Source organism: Pyrus communis, chromosome 6, assembly GCF_963583255.1.
Source record: "Pyrus communis chromosome 6, drPyrComm1.1, whole genome shotgun sequence".
NCBI classification, from domain to species: domain Eukaryota; kingdom Viridiplantae; phylum Streptophyta; class Magnoliopsida; order Rosales; family Rosaceae; genus Pyrus; species Pyrus communis.
Window position 1 is genome coordinate 13,577,053 of NC_084808.1, and position 27,209 is coordinate 13,604,261.

General features: G+C 40.5%; 2 protein-coding genes across 2 annotated transcripts; one reads left to right on the plus strand and one right to left on the minus strand.

The window, feature by feature from the left end:
• Positions 1-1,580: 1,580 nt before the first annotated feature.
• LOC137736983 (probable serine/threonine-protein kinase PBL17) lies at positions 1,581-6,943 on the minus strand. The gene is made up of 6 exons (XM_068476316.1): positions 6,311-6,943; positions 5,144-5,445; positions 4,372-4,507; positions 3,218-3,354; positions 2,808-2,931; positions 1,581-2,369 (listed from the first exon to the last, which is right to left on the minus strand). The coding sequence occupies exons 1-6, from the start codon at positions 6,372-6,374 to the stop codon at positions 1,843-1,845; spliced, it is 1,290 nt and encodes a 429-aa protein (XP_068332417.1). The 5' UTR covers positions 6,375-6,943; the 3' UTR covers positions 1,581-1,842.
• Positions 6,944-8,187: 1,244 nt separating this feature from the next.
• Positions 8,188-11,086, plus strand: LOC137737845 (prefoldin subunit 1). The gene is made up of 6 exons (XM_068477413.1): positions 8,188-8,343; positions 8,430-8,483; positions 8,576-8,681; positions 8,835-8,841; positions 8,960-9,044; positions 10,602-11,086. The coding sequence occupies exons 1-6, from the start codon at positions 8,320-8,322 to the stop codon at positions 10,713-10,715; spliced, it is 390 nt and encodes a 129-aa protein (XP_068333514.1). The 5' UTR covers positions 8,188-8,319; the 3' UTR covers positions 10,716-11,086.
• Positions 11,087-27,209: the final 16,123 nt, after the last annotated feature.

Consider the following 27,209-nt stretch of genomic DNA (forward strand, 5'->3'; position numbering starts at 1 on the left):
AACATGGAATTTGTTTCAATCAATATATGCTTCTAGTCTCTCACCCGAGCTATAGACACATCCTCAATAAAGACAAGAATTTCTGTAGCAATTGAATTTACAAACTTCATATTTGATTGAAAAGCACCAAGCACTCCACCCTCTAAAGAGCGAAAGATTCCTTTAAATCTAGCACGTAAATTGGCGCAAGACCCATCAATATTAACCTTAAGCCGTCCAACCGTCGACAACTTATAATGGACTGGAATAAAGGATGGAGCTATAATAAAAAGCGGCGAGATACCAAATAAAGAGAAAATAGGCAACACTCAAGACGATGAGCTACAACTTGGGAAACACACTAGTACTGAGTCATGAAACCGAATTGCTAGCCAACACTTGCTATAGTCCAATGAAGCAAACTTGCCCCCAAAGCGAATTTGATTATGAAAAAACCAAATGCCCCATATAAATTTTTGTACAAGCTACTATAATCCAAAGTTTTCAAGTTGAACCTTGAAAAAGTTGAATATATACTAAGGTTTATCACATTGCAGCTACACTTATTTATATACATACAAAATAATATTCATCATGTAACTTCAACCGTACATCAAAGACATCTACAAAATATCAAAAACAAATTTATTATTTATCTAGAGTTATTTGCAGCTAGACATTTAAACACAATTATTGTGTGTATAAAGCTAGTTGCGGTGATAATTGAGGTCTTTATTATCTAAACTACATATTAATAGAACTCTCTTTGTCAACCAAAAGATGGTGCAAAATACTATTTAGTCTTCTATCATAATAAAAATGTTAAGGGCAGTAATGTAATTTCAAAAACCTAAATTTTATTTATTTTTGTTTGTTTAAGCATCACTTATAGGTGATTTTAACATCTTTAATTAAAAAAAATAAAAAATAAAAAAACCTCTTTCTCCTCACTCCCACATTCTCTCTCATCCTCTCTTTTTTAATATTAAAAATAAAAATAAACAATTTCACGCACTTTGTGTGCGCGCGCGTAAACTAGTATGCATTAAACAAGTGCCAAATACAAATTTGGATTACATTTTAGCCCCATAGAGGAGTGTTGCAGAAGTAGAGATCGTAAGCTAAAATCCTCAACAGTGAGCAAATAAAACCAAAAGCTAACAGTGGAAGAGTCTTGTCTAATGTCCATTGCTGCAAGACAGTATGTGTTTATGTTGTCGGAGAAAGTAAGCACTGCGGGCAATGTGGGTATAAGTGCAAGCTTGGAGAGCGTATCTACCGTGGAAAATGCACCAACGTGGTTAACAACGTAAACAATTGCGGCAAGTGTTTGTTCAAGAGCAAAAGGATGGTTTCATTTGTTGTGTGTTGTTTTGTTAGTTGGCAAACCTCAAGAGTCGTTCAGATCCCACGAGCAGTAATGTTAGATTGTTCCCCGTTTCATAAACTTACTCAACTACAAATTCCACTTGTTCGTCGGCTTAATTTCTCCTATCTGAACCCATGTAAATTTGAACATCATTATTGCAGGCTAAAGACGTATCAAGAGTTAAACATGACCATAAATACATGAGATGGTTATGCTGATACTCAAAGTCTCAACTGATTAAGGCATATTTGGCGAGGGCAATAATGTCAAATGATACCTTCTGTTAAATTACATGATAGTGATTAAAATAAAATGTAAGAAAATGAATTACAAAGTGTTAAATTGTTAATCACAATTTTCAATTTTCGCCCGGCCCCCGCAAATGGATTTAACTCAAAACCACCAAATGGATAGACCAGTTGATATGATCTTGTACAGTTTCAACCCTCCATCCACTATCTGGTTACAAGTTTAACGTACGTAGGAGCTACTTTTCAAGTGACACAAAAATTTGGAGACAAGTTACTACGATCGAAATCATTCATAGGCTCACTCTTGCTCCCTCCATTTCCCGGTTTGCTCCTCCTATGTGCCTCTCCTCCCCTTTCACCGTCTCTTCTGTTCGGGTCTCTCTTCATGGGGGCGGTTCCAAAGGTTCCCTTAGGAGCCTCATAAAGAGTCACTCCACCTTCTCCACTTTGAAGTTCTTGGTTTCCTGTTGTCTGAAGAGACTCGAGCAATTCAACCACCTGGCTCATAAGGGGCCTCCCTTTCGGGTTTTGGCTAAGGCATTGATATGCCAGATGGGCCACCTTCATTGCTGTTTTGAGTGAGTACTGCCCTTCCAGTCTAGGGTCTACGATCCTCAGAAGTTTCTTATTATGGTTTAAGAGTGGGCGAGCCCACTCAACCAGGTTGTGTTCTTGCCCGGGTCTGCTCTTGTCCATTGCTCTCCTTCCAAGGAGCAGCTCAAGTAGTACAACTCCAAATCCATAAACATCACTTCGAGCGGTTAAATGCCCTGTTTGGATCAAATTAATACTTAGTCATGACATACTATGATGTAAATATTACCAACAGTAAGTAATTATGTCATATTTCTTGTTAAAAGGTATACTGCTATGAAAACCAAGTTGAGATAGGCTTGAAATGGATATTGTTTCATCTACAAAAGCATTCATACAATAGCACTGACTCGTCAATTTGATGTATATGGAGAGAGAACACAAGAGTGAGGAAGAGAGAAACGGGATTCTTCTTATCGATATTCAAATATGACTTCCTTTTAAGTTTTTCCTTCAAACCATGATGAAAACCACTGCATATGATGTGATTTTAGCCAACCATGTGTAACAATGGACTACAAAGATGCCCTGAGAAACCACTGCAATAATTGTCTGTTTCCATCAAGAAAAGAATAATGTTTTATCATATAAATCAGTGGCATGAAACCACTCACCAGTCATAACATACTCCGGAGCAGCATATCCATACGTGCCCATCACTCGTGTTGAAACATGGGTTTGGTCTCCCATTGGCCCTTCCTTTGCAAGGCCAAAGTCTGACAACTTTGCATTAAAATCCTGCATATTATCATTTAATTTCAGTAAAAACAACCAGCATAATTTAATCACAAGAAATCACCCATTTTCCTAGTCATGCATAATTGTATTCGATCATAAAATACCACTCTTTGCTTGCCAGAAATTGATAAAGAATCATGACATTTAGTGTCCATGTGGAGTTTATCTTCTGGTTTGGGTTTCATTGGAGAAGTATTTTCTTTTAAAATTTTCCAAATGCACCTTAAGTAAGATGCTCAACAGTTAGGAACACAATGTAAAAGATAACAATGAGAAGACAACTAACCCCATCCAACAAGATATTTGATGTCTTGAAGTCGCGGTAAATGATTGGTCTCTCTGCACCATGAAGAAAGGCAAGCCCTTTTGCAGCATCTAAAGCAATCTTCATTCTTCTTGACCATGTAAGCGTACAGCCCACTCCTACAACCCAAAACAAAAGAAATGATTACGGCATTAAGCAAATAAGGCACAATGTTCCATCAATGGTATTCAAAATTGAACACAATATCCTGTAAGTTCTTCACGTGTCAACAGTATCAAATAGAACACCCAATTGAAAATTTATAATACAGTAATTTCGAGATATCTTAGCAGTTGGTGGATCAATGTGCAGTTTGGAGAAGATCAATATTTTCAATACACTTCCTGCAGCATACTTGGTATAAGCAATGCTCCATAACATTCCAGATGTTGAACAACTGGAAACATTTCCGGTCACAAAACACTTGTTCACATGAATCACATCTAATAAATGTCATTTCATGGCTAACATAAAAAAAAAGTGTCAATCTCCATTCACAGGTTTTAAGTTTCCAAGTATTTTGAAGTGAAACAAATATGTAAAATGAAGAATATAAGAAAATAGGTATTAGCATAAGAGAAAATTGGCGCTTTGGTCCCTGAACAAAAAATCCATGACTATTGGTCCTTGAACTTATTATAATGTGAAACAATGGTCCTTTTGGCTAACTCCGTAAGAAAGGGTTTTGAAAGGACAAAAAATGTAGATGTTCTAACGAAGTTAGCTAAAAGGATCATTGCTCCACATTATTACAAAGGGAGCAGGACTCACTAACTTTTAGTTTAGGGACAAAAGCTCCAAAGTTGGACTAAAGTTCAAGGACCATTGCTCCAATTACCTCCTTAGCATAAAGATAAGAAGAAAATGATATGAGTCAAACTCAACAATTGACTTTTAACATTATTAAGAGCATGAAAGACATCTGATTCTAGAAGCCCACCTAAAAGAGTGTGGGAAAGCCAATGAAAGATAGAATAAAGACTACCCAAAAAGGAAAGACAAGAATACAAGAAATACTAAAAGGTGGTACACGATATGTTGAAGCATAGGGATTAGGGATGACAACTGAGAAATAGATGGCATAAGACATCCTTTCCTCAACATCCCACGAAATTTTGATGGCATAAGACACTTACTGCGAAAAAGATGTTTTTCCAGGCTGCCACTTGCCATGTATTCATAGACCAGTAGCCGGTGGTCATCCTCACAGCAGTACCCAATCAGCTTCACAAGATTAGGGTTACTCAGCTGTCCCAGATAGTTAACTTCTGCCTGCAAGACCAACAATCTATGAAAAAGTGGACCATTTTTTTTTATGCATATAACAAATGTTAATAAAAATCAGATGATAAAGTCTCTTAGTGGTTTCCAAGTTTCCTGTCCACTGAACCAGGAATTGTTGAGAGAATGATACCTGTTTAAGCGAGAAATATCATCTACTGTATTCATTTCTAAAGCCAATTCACAGGCCATGACTTTTCATATTTTTCTCTCCTTGAGAAGATCCTTGCAATACAAATTTAAAATCAACTTCTCTCGCTTATATCTATCTTTGACTTTTCCCCAAATAGCCAATTCACTATTAAGAAAAACACGCAACACGCAACACGCCATACATGTTTCATTTTTTTGCTCCAAAATAACTTTTGGGAATAACCAATTCTAAAACATGCTAGACTAAATTCATTCTGATAGTAAAGGCGTGCACTATCCTACCATGACCACGAAATGAGAAGTGGAAAGGAAATGGGGACTGCTTGGGAGAATGTTAATGTGCACTGCAACTTGTATGAATGATATGGAAACCACGTATAAAACCTTTGACTTGCACCACTTCAAAAATTGACTACAGTAAAGACTCAATTCTCAGAAATTAAATAAGATAAAAGGGTAAGATAAGTCAAATACCAGCCATTCCCTATCACCTTGGTACCCTTCTCGATTAAGCTCCTTGATGGCAACTTGCGTGGTCTTGTATCCAGCCCTCACGGTGTCATCAATAACTCCTTTGTATACAACTCCAAACCCACCCTCACCAAGAATTAGATCTGGCCGGAAACGTTTTGTGGCCAAACTCATCTCATCGTAAGTAAAGATGCTGACATTGGTATATCCGGGGCTTTGGCGAAGGTCTTTGACATTCTTGGAAGCCAATGGAGTAGTGTTTGACGATGTTCTACTCGGAGTTTGAGATACAACAGAGTCATCTCCTACTTGATTTGAATTTTTTCGCAAGAAGAGAAAAGTGATTCTATCAGTTACCCAATATTTCCAAAAAATCCACATCACTAATTTTGTTGAACATTATACTAACATAGAAAGAATGGTACTTCTGGTTTCTTCTCAGCAAATTCATCTCTAACAATTGTTTTGCAATCCACCAATAGAAACAACAACAACAACAACAGAGCCTTATCCCACTAAGTGGGGTCGGCGTATGAATCTTAGAACAACAACAACAACACATCACCAATAGAAACGATCGAAAATTTTGAAACATGGAAAGTGAAGAACAAATCGTTTTGGCCGCAGAAAATGCAGAGGATGAACCTTAAATACACTTCACGTATATCAGAACCGTATTCAAGAAGTACATTTACTTTCATGTGACAGAATACTTACGACTTCTAAAGCACACACGAAAAAGGAATCCACAATCAACTCTAACATGAAAATCCTATGATGTTTTATCTAAAAAGTGTCCACCTTTATACATACATTCTCCCCATTCACAAACTTCACCAAATGCTTCAAGTCCATTCACCTCGTTAGAAAATGCGACAAATGACAAAAACTAAAAACCAAAAACTTCGTTTCTTAAAAAAAAAAAACAAATTTAAAAAAAATGCAAGAAAGCCCAAAATTTTCCCTGCCATTGTGTCATTCATTTCCAGGAGACCCAAATGATCCCCAAAAAAATTAATATGGTAGTTAAAATAAAAAAGTTCAAAAACTGCAAAATGCACCTAAAGGCAGCAAGCAACATTATATGCAAAATTTAATGAGGATCCATTTTCCATGTTTTTCTTACAGAATTAAATGTGAAATTAAATTGTATGATGCAATAAATAATACCTTGAGGACTGGCGTGTGTATAACTGGAATGCTGGTCCTTTTCAGAACTGAAACAAATCCCCATGAATCTGAAAACCAAGCCCGTGTCCGCACCCGAATCCGGTTTTACATGTCAACCCGTTCCCTTCCTCCAACTATTACCACTGACAACTGAAAAGCTTCAATGACCCACATACATATCTAATGTGGGTTCATCTATCAATTGTCAATGTGGGGTTGGAATTCGGGTCGGGATTGGATCTGGGTCGGAGTAAAAGTATGAACTTTCCGATGTGGGTTCGCCGGGAAACGAAGATAAATTTTGTGCCCTTCTTTTTTTGTAGTGTTTTGGTTTGTTCTTGGGCCACCAGAAAGCCGCTCAAAGGTTGAAGAAAGGAGAAGATAAATATAGGGAGGAGAGAGAAAGCGGTGAAAAAGGGGAGAGAGAGAGAGAGGGAGGGGGGGGGGGGGGTAAGTTATTTTTTGAAGAGAGAGAAAGATTTGGTCCTTACTTGTCAAGCTTGGAGCGCATTGGGGCGAAGAAAGCGCCAAACCAGACGTACTCCGAATTGGTTCAATCTCTAAAAGCAATGGCTTTTCTGGTCGGTCTGTCTCCTTTCCTTTCTCAGAATTCTCTCCTTCTCTGGCTCTCTCTCTCAATCCTAAATCCGGGTTGGGTTTTTTGGTCAATCGAAATTCAAAGATGGATTGTGTGTTTTTTTCTTTTGGGTTATTCACTTATTTGTTTAAGCCCAATTCATTCAACCACTGCAATGTTCTGTCACCTTTGTTTTGTGTTTTGCCAAGTCTTCTTAGACAGCAGCTAACCAGTCTCGTTGAATTGACCGAAAAAACTAAATTGAAAAGCACTAAACGTCTATTTTTGGTGCGGAGAAAATGTACTAATTTTTTTTTTTATGATAAACTAGAGATGTTATCTTGATCACTATATTAATCACCAGATAATGAAAATGTCATGACAATTCACTTTTTGATTTGGTATAAAATGTGAAGCGTAAATTGATTAATATTTTAATCTTAAACATTGATTAACAAATCCAACAATATAAGATTTTGAATCGTTAACCACCAAATGACTAAGAAAATGGAACTGTAAGAGGCACCCACACCCACTTGGGATGAGCCTACAAAAATCTGCAAGAAAGAATGTTTCTCTTATTGAAGGCTTCAAGTCTAAAGCCTAAACCAGATTACCAAAAGTTTTCCCGGAAAGAATCCGACAAGGTACTATGTCACTTTCTTGTTCTTTTGGCGCCAAGTATTTGTTTCGCATATTCCTCTAGCCTGTTTGCATTAGTCCACCTAGGTATGACGTGTCCTTGTTTTTATGAGTTGTAAAATCAATCATATGATTAATGATTAAAGGACATTTGAAGAAAATCCTCAACCACTAACATAAATAAAAGAAATTGTAATATTCGTACATTTATGCTACTAATCTTTTTTTTTAAATAAATAGTTAGTACTTTCGTTACGATAATCTAACATTTCAAAGGTTAGAAAGATTCATATAAATATTTTAATTTCTTTTTTTTTGCCATCATGCGATTCACTAACTCCAAGTCGAACCCCAAGTTGCTCTATGTGAAATAGGAGCTTGAAATTCTCTAATTGCTCAAACAATCTACCTACTATTTATTACACTAGTCACTTACAAAAGAAGAAACCATATTTTCTACCAAGTTTTAACAAAATTTTCTAATTAATGCATAATGCATAAGCAGTCAGGTCGCGAGTGCGACAGATCCTTGTCATAGATATTGAATCATTGATTTTTTACCAGCAAAAAATAACGCGTTTAGCACGCAACCAAGACACCCTATGAAGATTTTGACACCCCACCAATGAATTTATGGGCCAATGAATTTATGGAAGGGCCAAACCCGACCCATATACCCAAAACCCATTTACCAAATCATCACTGACGAGTGAAGACGGGTAGCGAGTTGAGAATTCTGATTTTTCAGCCTCCCTCGCGCTCCCACTCAGAAAGCTTCCATCTTGCAAAAATGGCCGACGAAGCCAACCGAGCCGTAAGTCCCCTCTTTCTCTCGATCTCTTTTGATTTTCAACTGTATCTTGCTCGCTTCTACTTACCAGAACAATCAAATTTTTACAGGCGTTCATGGAGATTCAAGGCCGCATGATTGAGCTTACTGCGAAATTGAAGCAGGTTTTTTTTTATCCATATTATTTTTTAATTAATAAATCATAAACAGATGGTGAAAATTGAACTTACTGGTTGAGAATTGAGGTGGGTTTCAGGTCCAGACGCAGATGCGGAACAAGGAAGGAGAAAAGAAGCGTGCTTTTCTGACCCTGGAGGAGCTGCGGCCTTTATCTGATGATTCAAATACTTACAAATCTATTGGTACTTCATTTCAATTAACTCATTTTCTCAGTTCTCAGTCTTAATTTGGGGAAAAAAAGTTGATCCAGTTCTTTTGGGTTCTGATATTTAAATTTGATAGTGCTTTTAGGGTTTAAATTTGATGAATTTTGTTGGGTTTAATCTGTTTTGCAGGGAGAACGTGAGTTTCGTTGCCGGTTTTAAACATAAAATTAGATGGAGTAGTTCAGGTCTTGTTGTTGATGGGTGCTGTCTGATATACTCTCTGATGATACATTCTGTTACTTTATGGTGGGCAGGTTTGTTTTAGAGCCGAAGTCGGTGTTAGTGAATGAACACGAACAAAAGCTCAAGGATAGTGAGAGTGCAATAGCCTCGCTCCAGGTATATCTTTGCTTTCATTTGAATAATGATGGCCCCTTTTCTTCCTTTATAGTGTGTTTGCGCCTTTTGTTTTGTTTCGTTTGGTGAGAGAGAAAAGTTCAATTAACTTTAGAGAATGCCAGTGTTTAGGTATCAATAAATTAGACCCCGTTCAAACATTAACCCAGAGTACACAAGAATTATATTACAAAGTTCCAGATACAAATCACAATATTCAACTCGAAACCTTTGGTAACAATTGCTAGTATATAAGCTAAATCCAAAAGGTCAACCTAAAACAAACTATTAGTTATCCATTGACCAATAATCAGAGCTGGACTGTTGTACAAATCAATATCCAATACAGAGATGCCATTTGGCATCCTAACACAATAGAATCAGTACTTGATAAAATTTGTTTTCATTATAAAATATGAAATTTGCCATCATATGTATATGAACTTGAAGGACTTGCGTCACCTCATTGGTAGTCCCCATTTACGAACTTATTTTACCTTGCAGAGTTTTCTACATTGCGCACGTCTTTCTTGAAAACTTCTTTATGCATTACCCTTACTCCACATACAATTTGTCCTCCTTATGTAAAGGCAGATAACAACATCCATTTTGTGCAAAGGTTCATCGTATTGTCAATTTTTCTTTCGCTCAAATGGGCACGTGTAAATGTGGTGCAGTTCTGATTGTGCTATTTCAGTTCTGTTAAGATTGAAAGATACAGTAGTTTATGATTTTATGCATGCCAAGTTGATAATATCCCATAATCCTGAATGTCTAATTTCTCGTAACTTTCGTTTTATGCTGTTACTTAGTTTCAGACTCAGTTCAGTCTGTCTAAAAAGTTTAAACATGAGTAAGTAAAATGCTTTAAAATATTTGGTATGAAGCTCTGACCATTTTTATAGGGCGCTTTATTATTACTCATGACAGCTAATAGAACATGGAGGCAATAACTAGGAAAGAATGAGAATGTCATTCTAATTAGTGTGTCATTTTACGAAAATTTGTCAATGGCTAAGACGTGGGTCATCTCCTGGGAGGCTTTGTTGTTTTCAGAAGGTGAAGATTAAGCAATGAGCCTTTGTTGTTTTTAGAAGGTGAAAAATTGAGCAAGTTTTCCTGAAGAAGATGTAGTGACTTGTTGGTTGACATTTAGCTAGCGAACAACAACCCTCCTGGAGTAATAGTATAAACGAGTGTACAAATTTTTCTTATCACGTTCATGAATTACGGTATGGATGATCCCAACTTGTGCATTTCTTTGTTTGCCGAAAACATTTTCTTTTGGAAGGCGCAAAAGAGCAAGAACATGGAAGCTATTGAGTGGGAGGCACAGAAAGAAAAAAACAAATGATTACTGAAATTTATAGGGGAGAGGAAGCGGAGGGTTTGTGGGGATAAGTGTGTTACTGGGATTGTCATAGGCTTCAATTTCTTTTGTATTTCAGGATTTCTATCTTTCTATTTGTGCAGATTAGAAGTTTGCAAACTCTTTTCTTGTTGTTACCCATCTTCTGGACTTTTTTTGGAATTAAATTGTTTCTTTCCTGCTCTGGACAGACTTCAAGGGAATATATCGAGAAACAGGTTGCAGAGGTGGAGAGCAACTTGAGGGAGCTATTGAACCAAGATCCCGGCCTTGCTCGCCAGATAATGTCCATGACTGTAATGTAACTTTTAAATTCGTGAAACTTTTCTGCAGTTATTTTGTTTTCCATTCGGAGCAAAACAAGAAATTTGTAGTATTTATTTGTTTTCCTCTCAGCTTGCCTCCTTTTCATTATATAAACGTAGCGTTTTCATATATCGTCATGGATGATAGGCGACATTTGATAGATGAAGCAACTTATGCAAGTTCTTTCAATTTACATGAGCAAGTTAACAAATTTTGAAAGTGTGTTGCCTGCCATGTACGCTGATTATCTACCTGATAGCAGTCAGCCTCCTATGATCGAGCAGCGCATGTGAAATTGGAGCACATTTTTGCTCGTATATAAATGAAGGTCGACGGTCCGTGGCGCAAAAAGTCGGAATTGAAAATTCTCTGCCAAAACTTGTTCATAGTCGAGATGAAATTTCCAAGGAAAAACAGAAAGACGAACATTTATCTTAGTTTCATGTTATGCGCCCTCCAAATTTAATCCTTGTCCCACGGATAACATTTATCGTATTTTCTGTTGTCTTGGTTGCACCTGCACGGGCCTAAAGTTCTGATCATCCATGTACAATGCCTGCAATCATCCCTTTTGTGTACGAAAATGTCGAACCGACGGAATTGGCCACTCCATCGAAAGCTGCAATAGAATCGTGTAGTCCTCCAATAGTTAGGCCTGAAACGAAACTCGAAGCTGCCTCCGGGGCGAAGAGAGTGCAAGCCTAGATCATCGTTCTTGGATCTACAACGAATGTTAAGATCTATCCGCGGACCCAAACCGTTGATTATTTTAACATCCGTTGGAACCCAGAAAGTAGCACCCTCACAGATTGTGGGGAATGCGAAAATCAACAAAATTGTCAATGTCTTCATATCTGTGTATTTTGGATGTGCGAGAGAAGCATTAAGTTTGAGGGATGCCTAAAATTTATGCATAAAAGGAAATACAGGGCTGGATTATCTAAAAATGCTTTTAAGGTACCATTAATAGCTAAAGTTACATATGGCTATGGGAACAATTGTTCTTCCTGTACATGGTTGATGCCATGCCGTTTAGACAAGTTATTTTAGGTAAGAAATGTACTAGCATGGGTTTTTCAAGAAGAAATTCTGAGAATGGACATTAACTCACTACGTTATGAGTTAAAATCATCTATGCAAAATATAAAAAATCGACAAAATATAAATAGTCAAATTCAAAAGGACTTTATAATTACTAAAAATCTTTGGAAGTACTACTAGAAGCAACCAAACCTCATAAGAACATCTCTGAAAGTCTATAAATTTTGTTACTTCAGTGAACAATGCCAAACTATCTTTCTCATTAAAATGCCAAACTTGTAGGCCTATTTAACTGAAGAATTGTACAGAGAGAGGAAAATGGACGGCAAACAGAGAGAAAAGAGAAATAGGTGAATTCTGTGGTCGTGTTTTCTCACCTCATTGTGTCTTTATTTATGGTAATAGGGAAGGTAAATTCCTTACCCTATAGGTATTATAACTGAAATAGGACACTATCTAAAATATACTATAGAATTTCAGTAGGATTTACACAAATACATCCCTACTAAATTAGGACTGTAACACTCCCCCTTGAGTGTGCAAATATTGAAGCAAAACGTCGCATCAGGTCTTCTATGGTGAAGTAAATTCAGTCGATGGAGTAGTTGGCACAATGAGCAAATGCGAGTCTCAAATTAATGGAAGAATGCATTGGTAGTAATACTCACAAAACCTCGCTATGGTAAAACCTAATATGGGAGATAGCCTATAGTCTAAGGAGACAAGTAATTACAATAAGTCAAAACTACACTCTTCTGGACGCAATTAGAAAGCTCACAAGGATATGACCAACCCAAGGTGGGTGTCTCGTTAAAATCTAGTTAAGTAGCAAAAACTCAATGAGAAAATTACTCCTAATCATAGGCAAAAAAAAGAGTAAAAGAAAGGCGGTAGACTTGTAAGAAAGTTGACCACATAAGGGGAGTGAACCGAAAAGCTCAGCTTTGAAGACATTAAAATTTTACTTTTTCCCCAATTATCATCTTGGGACATGTTCCCTCTTCAACTCAGGGCTTTATAGGTAGGCATTTTTAATGAGAATTAAGGTAACCATCTTTTAAAAAAGTAGCTGAGCGCTCACAAATAGAACATAAAAATTCAGTGAGTATACTTATGGATACTTTCCTTGAGTTTGACAAAACTTCCAAACAAGAACCATAAGCATTGCAAATCTTTTAGATGTTTTCTATTTCTTCGGTCTCTGGTTTTCATTACTAGGTCTTGTTTACGAATGACTACTCAATAATCATGGATTTATCCCATGTGTTCATAAATCCCAAGTTTGTACTCATTTTACTAACTTTGTGGCATATGTTGAAAATCACTTTTCCACTTCTATTAAACAACTTCCAAGTGATGGGGACAATGATATAACAACTTGGCATTTAAACAATTTTGTACTAGCAAAGGAATCATCCATCGGTTTGTGTCCTCATACACCCCAACAAATGGGGGTTAACATGGGACGCACCCTTGTTCTCACGACTCATTTACCTCACAACTTATGGGTTAAAGCATTTTGTGAGGCCGTTTACTTATTCAATTAACTTCCGACTCCGATTCTACAATGGAATTTTCCTTATCATGCATTGTTTCCGAGACATCCCGATTATCTATTATTCGGACCTCTGGTTGTACTTGTTATCCTTTTATTGGTGATTATGTTTCATATAAATTAGAACCTCGCTCTCTTGCTTGTGTTTTTATTGGTTGCAGTGAACAATGCCCTGCATATCAGCACCTTCACCCGTTATGTTATTTTTCATTCGGATCAATTGCTAACAATTCATCTACTTTCGCAAACCCGGGCACCAACCAGTTTTTCTTCCCATTCATAGACCTCTCTCTGCTGAACCTGCTCTTTTTTTAACCCCCCGCAGATGTCACACGTGCAACACTCCAACACGCTAGCTCTCTCTGCTGGGACTGTTCATTCTAATACTGACAGCGCTGCACATATCCCTGGGCCACCAACAGTCGTTGCTCTCCCAAATATCGATGGGCCGACAACTAATCCAAATATATTGTCTCCACGACCTGTGTCCTCTTCCATTCTAGCAGTCTCCCATGCAACGGCTCCTCTATCTTCATTCGATAGTTGGCCTTCTCCACCTGGCCCATATTCATTACCACCCGCTAATCCAGCACATGTAAGTACCAGTCTAGTCTACACCATATCTAAATCAGGCATTTTCAAGCCAAAAATTTAGCCCAATGTTTCAGTACGGTATCCATTTCCTTTCTGGTTTTGCTGCATTGCTCAAAGTGATGTTGAACCTACATGTTATATGAAACTTCTCGTTCTCTCGAATGGAAGCAAGCTATGATTGATGAATTTAATGCTCTTCTTAGACATGGTATTTGGTTTTTGGTTCCCGATTCCCCTAATTTTAATACAGTTGGATGGAAATGCATATTTAAGGTAAAATGCTGCTTTGATGGCTCTATTGAGAGTCATAAAGCCTACTTGGTTGTAAAAAGGCTTCACCAACAACCCGGAATTACTATTTTGATACCTTTAGTCCTATTATAAAACCCACCACCATCTGAACGGTCCTTAGTATTGCCATTTCTTCAGGTTGGGCTCTTCGACAACTAAATGTCAAAAACGCTTTCCTTTATGGCACACTATCTAAAGAAGTTTACATAAAACAACTTCTTGGTTTCATTGATCCTAGTCGACCCCACCATGTATGCAAACTTTACAAGGCCATCTATGGCCTGAATCAGGCACCTCGAGCGTGGTTTCAATGTTTTAGCTCTTTCTTACTTTGGGTTGGATTTAGTTAAACTCAAGCGAATAAATCAATGTTTATTTATCAGGACACCTCTCATATGATGATTTTATTCCTCTATGTGGACGATATAGTGCTTACAAGAAGCAATCCTTCTTATTTACTTTCTTTTATACGAAGTTTGAGTGTTGAGTTTGAAACCCAAATTTTGGTAAATTGCATTACTTCTAGGAGTTGAAGTCTCTTACATGGTACATCTCACTCAAAACAATATACTCTCGACCTTCTCAAATGTAGTAATCTCTTGGAATACAAACCTGTCTCAACACTGATGGTTTCAAAGGGTTCTCCCTTCCGTACTCATGGTTTTCTTCTTCCCGATCCTACATCCTATCGTCAACTTGTTGGTGTTTTACAATACCTAACACTCACTTGACCTAATATTGCCTACGCCATGCAACATGTATCCCAGTTCATGAGTGCTCTAACTAATGTTTATTTTGAGGTAGTCAAGCACATACTTCATTATTTGAAAGGCACACTCGGCCATGGTCTACCACTTCATCGCTTCCCAGCTTCTACTCTTCTTGTAGCCTATTCAGATGTGGATTAGGCAGGTTGTCTTGATACTTGCCGGCCTACAATAGGTTATTGTGTATTTTTGGGGTCTTAATCTCATCTCTTGGAAAAAGCAACGAGCGGTTTTCTCATTCAAGTGCAGAAGCAGAAGATCGTGCATTTGCTTATGCTTGTGCGGATACTATCTCGACTCAAGGACTCATACATGCTCTTCATTTTCCGACATCCCAATGCATCTTAATTGTGATAATATTTCCGCAATTTACATGGCTTTCAATCCTATATTCCATGTAGGTACCAAACATATTACACTCGATTATCATTTTGTTCGACAATGTGTTGCCTCCGGAACTAACAAAGCTCAATTTATTTCTTCTCTTAATTAGCTCATTTTACCTTTCACATACCTCTTTCAAATTTTAACTACTAGATTGATTGAAATAAAAAAATAAAAAATAAAAAAACTAATGAAAATGACTTCAAAACTTTGAATCTTAATAATAATAATAATAAAAAAATCAAGTAATAAGTTTATTTAAAGGAAAACTAATGAAAAAGGTTTGAAAAGTTTTATTTTTAATAAAAAAACCATGTTATAAATTTTGTTTAATGATTAGTACTAGGCCCTGTTGACCCTAAAAACTACCAAGCCTACGTGGCGTGCAGGTCGAGTAACCAATAAGTTAACTACGTCCTTCGGTTGTATGCGGGGCGTGCTAACTCGTCGACCGAGGAGTTAAATGTGTTGATCTAGCGTTGGGCGAGCTACTGACTTCTTGATCTTGCGACTGTGGCCGAGGAAGGAACACGTCTCGGCCTTCGGGTTCTAGAGCTTGAAGATAAGGCTGCTAGTTCTGCGAAGTTCAATATCAAAATCGACTTTCAATGTGCCGAATGTAGTAACCTGTAACACCTCACTTCGCCGAGAAGGCTAATGAGATGACCTCTGCCAATAAGGATTCGAAAATCCTTCTCAACCGAGACTTGGATAGATAATCAATCGGCCTCGACGCAGTGTTGTTCATTCAAACTGAAGGTGTTCCATGGTCGGCTGATTCTACGGCAACAATACTGTTTATCCAAACTAACAATGTTCGCCGGTTGCCTTCACAGTGTTGTTTATCCAAACTGAAGATATGGAGGTGGGAAAAAGAAAGTTTGCGCAGGGCAGTTTGTGTGTTGAATTGGAGGGGGCTTCAATGTTGCATGCGACTCTGTATTTATAGTGGTTGTCTTTTGCTTGACACGGCTTGATAATTCTGTAGAGTCCAACTGCAACCTTACTTGTGGAACTGAAATACTGATCTGTGGCATAGGCTAAAGCCTATCTTCCAGATGACTATCCATGACTTTTAATCAAAATAAAAGTCTATCCAACCAAAGACCTAGCCCACCTAGGTTTCTTGTGCCATCATCATAACCTAGCCTACCTCTTTTGCATAGATATAATCATCCTAATCACATCACATCACTATCTCACAAATTCACCTTTATCCCATTTTTCCATGTGGCTTTGCATGCAAACCCATTCAAATATAGAACTGTTGCAACTAACTGGAAACCAATCTGCATGGCAAGCCCTCCTATAGCTTTCCTTACTACCGCATTAATTGTAAAGGGTTGACAAGCAGCCAGTTGTGCAATCTCCTTTAATTTCTCTACCATTCGATAAAACTCTTGGTCATCTACAAAAGAATCCCATGCGTATCTCCATAAGCCTTAAGGATATTTTCAAGATAATTACTATGATTAAAATCAATAGTAATACCAAGAAAAAATCTCTTAATTTTCATAATCATCCGATCTCTTCGATTGCTTGGGTCGAAAATATAAAATCGGGTCCAAACAGGCCCATATTAAAGCAATCCAACTAAAAATGGCCAAACTATAATAAATTATGATTTGTCGATTTTACCCCTATTTTTAGGTTGAGTTCCAGATTTTTGTCATTAATGGAGTTCATCATTGTTTTGCAGACCTTCTTCTTTTTCTTTGAAACAAAAATATAGATCCTCATGCTATTTAATTTATATTTTGTATTATTTTGTTGAAATGTGATCGCCAAGGTACTATTTTTCAATTTTTATTTGTCAGTGGAGTTCATCGTTTGTTTCTCCAGAAAATAAATTTGAGATCCGCATGCTATTTAATAATAATGATGGGTCACTGTTTTTGAACTGTAAAAATAAACTGTTTTTGGATTTTAAGTAACATTGTTTTTGGAATCTAAGTCACTGTTTTTGGAATTGAAGTCACTGTTTCTGGAAACTAAGTTACTATTTCTGGAATCTAAGTCACTGTTTCTGGATCCAAATGAAATAGACACACTATTTCTTAAATGTAAGCTAGAAAAAAATAGTGAAATTCACTGTATTTGGATTCAAAGTAAAATAAGCATCATGTTTCTTAAATATAATCAACTAATATATGAAAGAAAAGAAACAATCAAAGGTTAAAACATAGACAGTTTATGGAATCTAAGTTTGTGACATCCCGTCCCGGGATTATTAAAACGCACGTGTGAAATTACATTATTGCCCCTAGTTCGTTTTTGTCACGTTATGGGTTGTTTTGTGTGGTGTGGCATGTGTTGGACCACACACACACACACTCACACACACAGTCACTTTCCCTTTCCCTCTGTCTCTCTCCCCCGTGTCTCTCTCTCCCTTCCCGTTATCACCATACGTACGGACAAACACCAAAACCACCCAAACCATCACAGATCGAGGAAACCAAGGACACCATTCAACTCGTGAGGTCGAGGCGAGCTCAGCCATACCTTTTTCAGGTGAGAAATCCTTCGTTTTCACGTCGATTCGACAATGGCCGATTTGAGTACTGTTCATGCAAAATTTTTACATTGAGTTTTTGGGATTTCTAAGCTCGTAGGTGTCTTAGTGAGGTCCTAAGGAGCGTCGGAGTAGCTCGTTGGACGAAATTGGACGTCGGAAAGGCCTGGTTCGAAGTTGGCCGAGTTTTGAGTTTTGAGACAGGTATGATCGCGTGGTTTTTAGCTTTTAAAAGTTGTATAACGTGATTCTACTAGTTTAGGGCTTTAATTTGGTTCAAGAATCATGAAAAATGGTTGAGAAACGAGTGAGAAAACAAGGTTTGAAGTTTTTCCAGTTTTCCGGCGCCGGCGACGTCGCCGGAGTCTCGCCGGAGAAGGAGGCGGAATATTCCGTCAATTCTGACGGAATATTCCTGACGCCGTTAACGGAATCTGTCAAAACTGACGGAATATTCCTAACGGCGTCAGTTGACGCCGTCAGTGTGCGCCGCACGTGCCTGCGCGTGTGGCCGTGCCTTGGCCGGCGCGTGGGGGGCGTGCGGCGGAGGAAAATTTTTCTAAAAATATGGTTGTGATCCTGAGGTTGTGTAGAGCACGTTGGTATATTCATTTGTCCATTTTGAGCAATGTATGAGAAGTTATTACGAGAAATTGGTTATGTGCTTTAAAGTTAACGTTTTTATAGCTATTTCGCATATAGGTGACACGTACCCCGAGGACGAGCGTGCACACGCGAGGCAGGGGGGCTACGACCCTTCCACATACCAGTGAGTGGGCTTTTGGTTTTCCGTATATACCTATATACTATATTTTCCCAGAACTTGAATAAATGTTTATTCATTATGCCATGCATTACATTATCGTTTTTCGTGCATCGTTGGGTATGTTATTAGTTGCATATATTTATACATATGCATATTGGGTGCAGTGGACGCACAGGTAAGTGTCAGGTAAGCGTTATTCACGTTTATGTTTCAGTAGTGGTTTGAGATAGTTAGAGAGCTCATAACCTGCACCCCCGGTGTTAGTGCTCCCGCCCGTGGCCAGGGCACAGTCCTTCACGTGATGCTCACATCCCGCACCTTATGCTCACCTTGGACTCAAGGTAGGTGCACAGGCCTGTCGTACAGACCACTTTAGGTGGTTCCGACTCGTAGGTGACCCGCGATTATTCGCCCAGTCTTCACGTGATCGTAGCAATTATTTACACCCAGGCCTGTCGTACAGACCACTTTAGGTGGTTCCGACTCGTGGGCAGGTTTAGATATTGAGATTGAGATTTGAGCTCTAGATGCAGCCGTACAGGTCACGTTAGGTGACTCCGGCTGCCAGATTACATGATATTGATTTGATTTATACCTGGGCACTTGCATATCATTATGAGATTTCGGCATGGCATATTATTTGAGCATGATTGGCATAGTTATACATACGTATATATGATTATTTTCTGGGAAGTATACAGGTTTTACGGCGAGGGGTTAGAAAGTATTTATAAATGGTTTTCGAAAGCTTTGTTTTTGCCCACTCACACTTTTGTTTTGCGCCCCTCCAGGTTCTAGTTGAGTAGCAGTTCAAGTAGTATTCCCAGAGGATTCTCCCGGCTTTTCTGACAGATACTCACCAGCGTAGGGTCACCTTCGGATGTACTTTTGTCGCAACTTTCTTTTGGACTGCTGTAGACCTGCTCTGAATTGTGTTTCACTTACGCTAGCACTTGTTTAGTACTTTATATGCTAGTTTTAATTTATTCGTACTTTTATATTACTACTTTATTGGCTTCCGCACGTGCACATGGCTACGTCACCTTCGTGTGACGGCCATCACGCTCCGATCACGGTCGGGGTGTGTCAGTTTGGTATCAGAGCCTAGGTTTGGCAGTCCTGTGTCCTTGTGAGTATTCTAATGATTTTGGTGTCTTCTGTCAGAACTATGCCGCCTCGTCGGGAACCACGTCGTTCTTCTGAGTCTAGCTTCCCCGATGTTGTTTAGTTGGGGGAAGTTTTTGCTACAGCCCTTCAGTCAGTGATGCGCCCTCCCCAGAGGACTCCTCTGGAGACTATGTACAATCTGAAGTTAGATAAGTTTAAGGGCAGTGAGGGGCATGAGGGCGCAGAGCGCTGGCTAGAATACATAGAGAAGACTTTCCGTGTACTGCATAATCAGGGGAACTTGCCTATGGAGAGGTGGGTCGAGACGACCTCGTGGTTTCTGGATACGGAGTCGGCAGCTTGGTGGGAGCAGGAGCTCCGTAGGTTGACTCCAGATCAGAAGACGGATTGGAATGTTTTTACGGATTTGTTCAAGAGGAGATATGTGCCCCCTGAGTACATTGACCGAAAGAAGCAGGAGTTTACCGAACTGAAACAGCGGAAGATGTCGGCGAATGAGTACTATCGCAAGTTTACGGACTTGTCTCGTTACCATCCTGATGTCGCTGGTAATCCGGCGGAGATGCTCCGTCTTTTCTGTTTGGGCACCAGGAAGAAGTGGCGTTCTATGGCGTCTACTGTCCACAGCGAGACTTACCGGGACTTCTATGAGATACTGTTGAGGATCGAGGACTCTGAGAATATGTCGAGCGACACTGATGAAGAGAAGGACAGCAACCAGAAGAAAGATGACAAAGGCAAAGGTCAGGCATCGCTCGGGCCCCGTCAGACTCAGAATTTCAAGAGGGGTGGTGCTAGCTCGAGTTCTTCGAGTGGTGGCTTCAGTGCCACTGGACAGGGTCGTGGAGGTAGATTTTCTGGTGGCGCTAGAAGCCAGAGGCAGGGCGATGGTGGTCGAGGCAGAGCCCCTATTTGCCGCAGGTGTAGCAACCGGCATTTCGGCGAGTGTAGACGTGGTAGCAGCGGTTGCTTCACGTGTGGACAGATGGGACATAGAGCGGCGAATTGTCCCCAGGGTCAGCAGCAGCAGAAACCGCAGCAGGCCTTTATGCCACCACCTGCACCACTCCAGCAGATCCAGGGTCCTAGTAGCTACGGCCAGACGGGTTGAGGTGGTGCTTACCACTATCAGGGTGATGCTGTCCCTTATGTTCCGGGGCAGTATCAGTATCCCCAGGATCCCTATTCCCAGGGTGGCTATCCCAGTATTCAGGCGGCTATATGCCGTATCCTCCAGCTCCAGCGGGTGGTTCACAGTGGTATCAGGGATGACAGTATCAGCAGGGGGAGATTGCCACTAGCAGTGCAGGGTCTTCGAGACAGTCGGGTCAGCCCAGCCAAGGGCGTGGTGCTCAGGGACACGGCGTTCAGGCGAGCAGAGGCCGCGGCGGGCGTCAGCAAGGACAGGAGCGTCTTCACAATATTTCTCTGCAGGACGCTCAAAACAACCCAGACTTGATTATGGGTACGTTGAACATTCTTGGTTGTTTTGCTAGAGTCTTAACCGATTGTGGGGCTACACATTCCGTAATTTCTCATACATTTGCTCAAGTGACGCAACCTCGCCCCACACCTCTAGGGTATGATTTAGAGGTTGCTATGCCTAGAGGAGAGAGATGTGTTGTAGATTGTGTGTACCCAGGATGTCCAGTGATCGTAGAGGGTGTTGCTTTGTCAGCCGATCTTATCCCGTTGGATATTGTGGACTTTGATGTGATTCTGGGCACGGATTGGTTGCACTTCTATCGTGCCAACATTGACTGTTACGGGAAAGTAGTTACGTTTCACCGACCTAGACTACCTGTGGTTACTTTTGTTGGTGAGCAGAGTGGGGTGAGACACGGCGTTATTTCGGCGCTACGAGCGAAAAAGTTGTTGTCTAAGGGTTGTCAGGGGTATCTAGCTCATGTGGTGTTAGATGAGGCTGTTCCTAACAGAGTTGAGGATGTGAGAGTGGTCAGACACTTCCCTGATGTATTCCCCGAGGATTTACCTGGTTTACCCCCAGATCGAGACGTGGAGTTCACTATTGAGTTGCTTCCAGGTACTAATCATATTTCTTTAACTCCTTATCGTATGGCTCCCGCGGAGTTGAGGGAATTGAAGGTTCAGTTGCAGGAGTTAGTGGATAAGGGATTTATTCAGCCTAGTACTTCACCTTGGGGCGCTCCAGTTCTGTTTGTGAGGAAGAAAGATGGAACTTTGAGGCTGTGCATCGACTACAGGTAATTGAATCGGGTGACGATTAAAAACCGTTATCCATTGCCTCGTATCGATGATTTGTTCGATCAGCTGAGAGGTGCTTGTGTGTTTTCTAAGATAGACTTGAGGTCTGGTTACTATCAGCTGAAGATCAGTAGGGATGATGTCCCTAAGACGGCGTTCAGGACTCGTTACGGTCATTACGAGTTTCTGGTTATGCCCTTTGGGTTGACGAATGCACCAGCCGCCTTCATGGATTTGATGAATCGGGTGTTCCAGCCCTACTTGGATAGATTTGTTATTGTCTTCATCGACGATATTCTGGTGTATTCTAAGTCGAAAACGGAGCATGTTCGACATCTTACTTTGGTGTTGAAGAGGTTGAGGGAACACCAGTTGTATGCTAAGTTTAGCAAGTACCAGTTCTGGTTAGACCAAGTTGCGTTCTAGGGGCACATCATTTCTGCTCAGGGTATTTTGGTGGACCCTCAGAAGGTTCCAGCTGTAGAGAGTTGGGAGCAACCGCGAACCGTCACCGAGGTGAGAAGTTTCCTTGGTTTGGCGGGGTATTATCGGAGATTCGTTAAGGATTTCTCAGTGATTGCCTTACCACTGACGAGGTTAACGAGGAAGGATGTTAAATTTGAGTGGGATGATAGGTGTGAGCAGAGTTTCCAGCAGTTGAAGCATTGTCTCACTCATGCACCGGTTTTGGCACTACCAGACGATAGTGGTGATTTCGAGGTTTATAGCGATGCTTCCTTGAATGGTCTGGGATGTGTATTGATGCAGCATGGTAGGGTGATTGCTTATGCTTCGCGGCAGTTGAAACCTCATGAGATGAATTACCCTACACATGATTTGGAGTTGGCTGCTATCATCTTTGCATTGAAGTTGTGGAGACACTATCTTTACGGAGAGAAGTGCAGGATCTTTACAGATCACAAGAGTTTCCAATATCTTTTTACTCAGAAGGAGCTTAATCTTCGTCAGCGGAGGTGGTTAGAGTTGCTCAGCGATTACGATTGCACGATTGATTATCACCCTGGTCGTGCGAACGTAGTGGCTGATGCACTTAGCAGGAAGTCACAGGGCCGTATTAACGCGTTGTACGCTAGTCGTGTTCCTCTTTTGGCTGACTTGCGTGCTACGAGAGTAAGGTTAGAAGCAGAAGATCGAGAAGTGGCGTTACTTGCTAATTTCCAAGTTAGGCCGATACTTGTTGATCGGGTGCTTGAAGCTCAGGTAGCTGATCAGGAGACTCAAGAACTAATCCAGGCTCGAGATCAAGGAAGGAGGCGAGATCTCAGAGTTCGTGATTCGGATGGCATGTTGATGCTAGAGGGTAGAATGTTCGTGCCTGATATTGTGGTGTTGAAGAAAGAAATTCTCGATGAAGCACATATCTCGGCTTATGCCATGCATCCAGGAGCTACTAAAATGTATCATACCATTCGACCGTTTTATTATTGGCCAGGTATGAAGAGGGAGATAGCCGAGTATGTGAGCAGGTGTGCTGTGTGTCAGCAGGTTAAAGCAGAGAGGAAGAAGCCGTTTGGGTTGTTGCAGCCGCTTCCCGTTCCAGAGTGGAAATGGGAAAATATCACCATGGATTTTGTGTACAAGTTGCCGCGTACACAAAATGGCTTTGACGGCATTTGGGTAATCGTTGATCGGCTCACTAAGTCGGCTCATTTTATTCCAGTGAGAGAGAAGTATTCTTTGAGCCGTTTAGCGGAGTTGTTTATCTCGAAGGTTATGAAGTACCATGGTGTCCCTGTGAGTATTGTCTCGGATCGTGATCCACGTTTCACATCTAAGTTTTGGGTGGCTTTTCAGGGAGCTTTGGGTACGAGATTACTTTACAGTACGGCGTATCATCTACAGACAGACGGTCAGTCAGAGAGAACTATTCAGACGTTGGAGGATATGCTGCGAGCTTCGGTGTTGCAGTTTGGCGATGCCTGGCACCAGCGGTTAGATTTGATGGAATTTGCCTACAACAACAGTTTTCATTTGAGTATCGGCATGGCGCCATTTGAGGCCTTGTATGGCAGAGCTTGTCGCACACTGTTGTGTTGGTCAGAGGTTGGTGAAAGAGTTTTAGTGGGTCCAGAGATTGTCGAGGAGACTACTCAAAATGTTCAGGTGATTAAGTCTAACCTGAAAGCAGCTCAGGACAGACAGAAGAGTTTAGCGGATCGCCATGCTACGGACAGAACGTATGAGGTCGGAGATTGGGTATTTTTGAAGCTTTCACCGTGGAGAGGTGTCGTGCGGTTTGGAAAGAAGGGGAAGTTGAGTCCCAGGTACATCGGACCATACATGGTCACAGAACGAGTTGGTGAGGTAGCTTACAGGTTGAAGTTGCCTCCGGAGTTGGCTAGAGTGCATAACGTCTTTCACGTGTCTATGCTCCGACACTATGTTGCTGATCCATCTCACGTGATACCTCCTCAACCGCTTGAGATTAATCCAGATTTGACATATGACGAGGAACCGATGACGATCATCGATTGGAAAGAGAAGGTTCTGAGGAACAAGACGGTGAATTTAGTGAAAGTTTTGTGGAGGAATCATTCAGTCGAGGAAGCTACGTGGGAGACAGAAGGTCGGATGAGGGATTTGTATCCTCGATTGTTCTTTGATCACTAGGGGTTATACTTGGTTGTTTTGAATTTCGGGACGAAATTCTATTAAGGTGGGAAGGTTGTGACATCCCATCCCGGGATTATTAAAACGCACGTGTGAAATTACATTATTGCCCCTAGTTCGTTTTTGTCACGTTATGGGTTGTTTTGTGTGGTGTGGCATGTGTTGGACCACACACACACACACTCACACACACAGTCACTTTCCCTTTCCCTCTGTCTCTCTCCCCCGTGTCTCTCTCTCCCTTCCCGTTATCACCATACGTACGGACAAACACCAAAACCACCCAAACCATCACAGATCGAGGAAACCAAGGACACCATTCAACTCGTGAGGTCGAGGCGAGCTCAGCTATACCTTTTTCAGGTGAGAAATCCTTCGTTTTCACGTCGATTCGACAATGGCCGATTTGAGTACTGTTCATGCAAAATTTTTACATTGAGTTTTTGGGATTTCTAAGCTCGTAGGTGTCTTAGTGAGGTCCTAAGGAGCGTCGGAGTAGCTCGTTGGACGAAATTGGACGTCAGAAAGGCCTGGTTCGAAGTTGGCCGAGTTTTGAGTTTTGAGACAGGTATGATCGCGTGGTTTTTAGCTTTTAAAAGTTGTATAACGTGATTCTACTAGTTTAGGGCTTTAATTTGGTTCAAGAATCATGAAAAATGGTTGAGAAACGAGTGAGAAAGCAAGGTTTGAAGTTTTTCCAGTTTTCCGGCGCCGGCGACGTCGCCGGAGTCTCGCCGGAGAAGGAGGCGGAATATTCCGTCAATTCTGACGGGCCGTCAGTGTGCGCCGCACGTGCCTGCGCGTGTGGCCGTGCCTTGGCCGGCGCGTGGGGGGCGTGCGGCGGAGGAAAATTTTTCTAAAAATATGGTTGTGATCCTGAGGTTGTGTAGAGCACGTTGGTATATTCATTTGTCCATTTTGAGCAATGTATGAGAAGTTATTACGAGAAATTGGTTATGTGCTTTAAAGTTAACGTTTTTATAGCTATTTCGCATATAGGTGACACGTACCCCGAGGACGAGCGTGCACACGCGAGGCAGGGGGGCTACGACCCTTCCACATACCAGTGAGTGGGCTTTTGGTTTTCCGTATATACCTATATACTATATTTTCCCAGAACTTGAATAAATGTTTATTCATTATGCCATGCATTACATTATCGTTTTTCGTGCATCGTTGGGTACGTTATTAGTTGCATATATTTATACATATGCATATTGGATGCAGTGGACGCACAGGTAAGTGCCAGGTAAGCGTTATTCACGTTTATGTTTCAGTAGTGGTTTGAGATAGTTAGAGAGCTCATAACCTGCACCCCCGGTGTTAGTGCTCCCACCCGTGGCCAGGGCACAGTCCTTCACGTGATGTTCACCTCCCGCACCTTATGCTCACCTTGGACTCAAGGTAGGTGCACAGGCCTGTCGTACAGACCACTTTAGGTGGTTCCGACTCGTAGGTGACCCGCGATTATTCGCCCAGTCTTCACGTGATCGTAGCACTTATTTACACCTAGGCCTGTCGTACAGACCACTTTAGGTGGTTCCGACTCGTGGGCAGGTTTAGATATTAAGATTGAGATTTGAGCTCTAGATGCAGCCGTACAGGTCACGTTAGGTGACTCCGGCTGCCAGATTACATGATATTGATTTGATTTATACCTGGGCACTTGCATATCATTATGAGATTTCGGCATGGCATATTATTTGAGCATGATTGGCATAGTTATACATACGTATATATGATTATTTTCTGGGAAGTATACAGGTTTTACGGCGAGGGGTTAGAAAGTATTTATAAATGGTTTTCGAAAGCTTTGTTTTTGCCCACTCACACTTTTGTTTTGCGCCCCTCCAGGTTCTAGTTGAGTAGCAGTTCAAGTAGTATTCCCAGAGGATTCTCCCGGCTTTTCTGACAGATACTCACCAGCGTAGGGTCACCTTCAGGTGTACTTTTGTCGCAACTTTCTTTTGGACTGCTGTAGACCTGCTCTGAATTGTGTTTCACTTACGCTAGCACTTGTTTAGTACTTTATATGCTAGTTTTAATTTATTCGTACTTTTATATTACTACTTTATTGGCTTCCGCACGTGCACATGGCTACGTCACCTTCGTGTGACGGCCAGCACGCTCCGATCACGGTCGGGGTGTGTCAAAGTTACTATTTTTGAAATCTAAGTCACTGTTTTTTGAATTTAAGTCACTGTTTCTGGATTTTGGTTCTTTTCTTTCCAGATACAGTGTTTGTTTGTGCACAGACAAAACAAACACTGTATCTGATTTTGTTTTTAGAAACAGTGTTATGTTTTGGGTTATCCAGAAACAGTTTTATGTTTTGGTTTTTTTTTTTTTTTTTCTTTTTTTTCGTTCCATACATTTCGCCGGTTTCTACTATTAAACTTCTTTGAACTTGTTTCGGCGGCTTTGTTCCGATGAATGCTTCCTTTTTCAACCTTGATTTGGTTTTTTTTTTTTCTGAAATGGAGGAATTCGATTTGATAGGAAGACAGGGAGTTGTTATGGCGGTTTCGTACTGGGTTAAGATTGGTGAAGAGTCAGGACAATATTGAATCATTTAGGGGTATTTACGGAAGTGTA

Bases quoted from the DNA above. Each gene is read 5' to 3' on its own strand.
- LOC137737845 (XM_068477413.1), top strand. From the start codon at position 8,320: ATGGCCGACGAAGCCAACCGAGCC. The intron at 8,344-8,429 runs GTAAGTCCCCTC...AAATTTTTACAG, and splicing joins CCGACGAAGCCAACCGAGCC to GCGTTCATGGAGATTCAAGG. The intron at 9,045-10,601 runs GTATATCTTTGC...TGCTCTGGACAG, and splicing joins GTGCAATAGCCTCGCTCCAG to ACTTCAAGGGAATATATCGA.
- LOC137736983 (XM_068476316.1), bottom strand. From the start codon at position 6,374: ATGGGGATTTGTTTCAGTTCTGAAAAGGACCAGCATTCCAGTTATACA. The intron at 4,508-5,143 runs GTATTTGACTTA...TTGGTCTTGCAG, and splicing joins AAGGTGATAGGGAATGGCTG to GCAGAAGTTAACTATCTGGG. The intron at 3,355-4,371 runs GTAAGTGTCTTA...TTTGGGTTGTAG, and splicing joins GGAAAAACATCTTTTTCGCA to GAGTGGGCTGTACGCTTACA.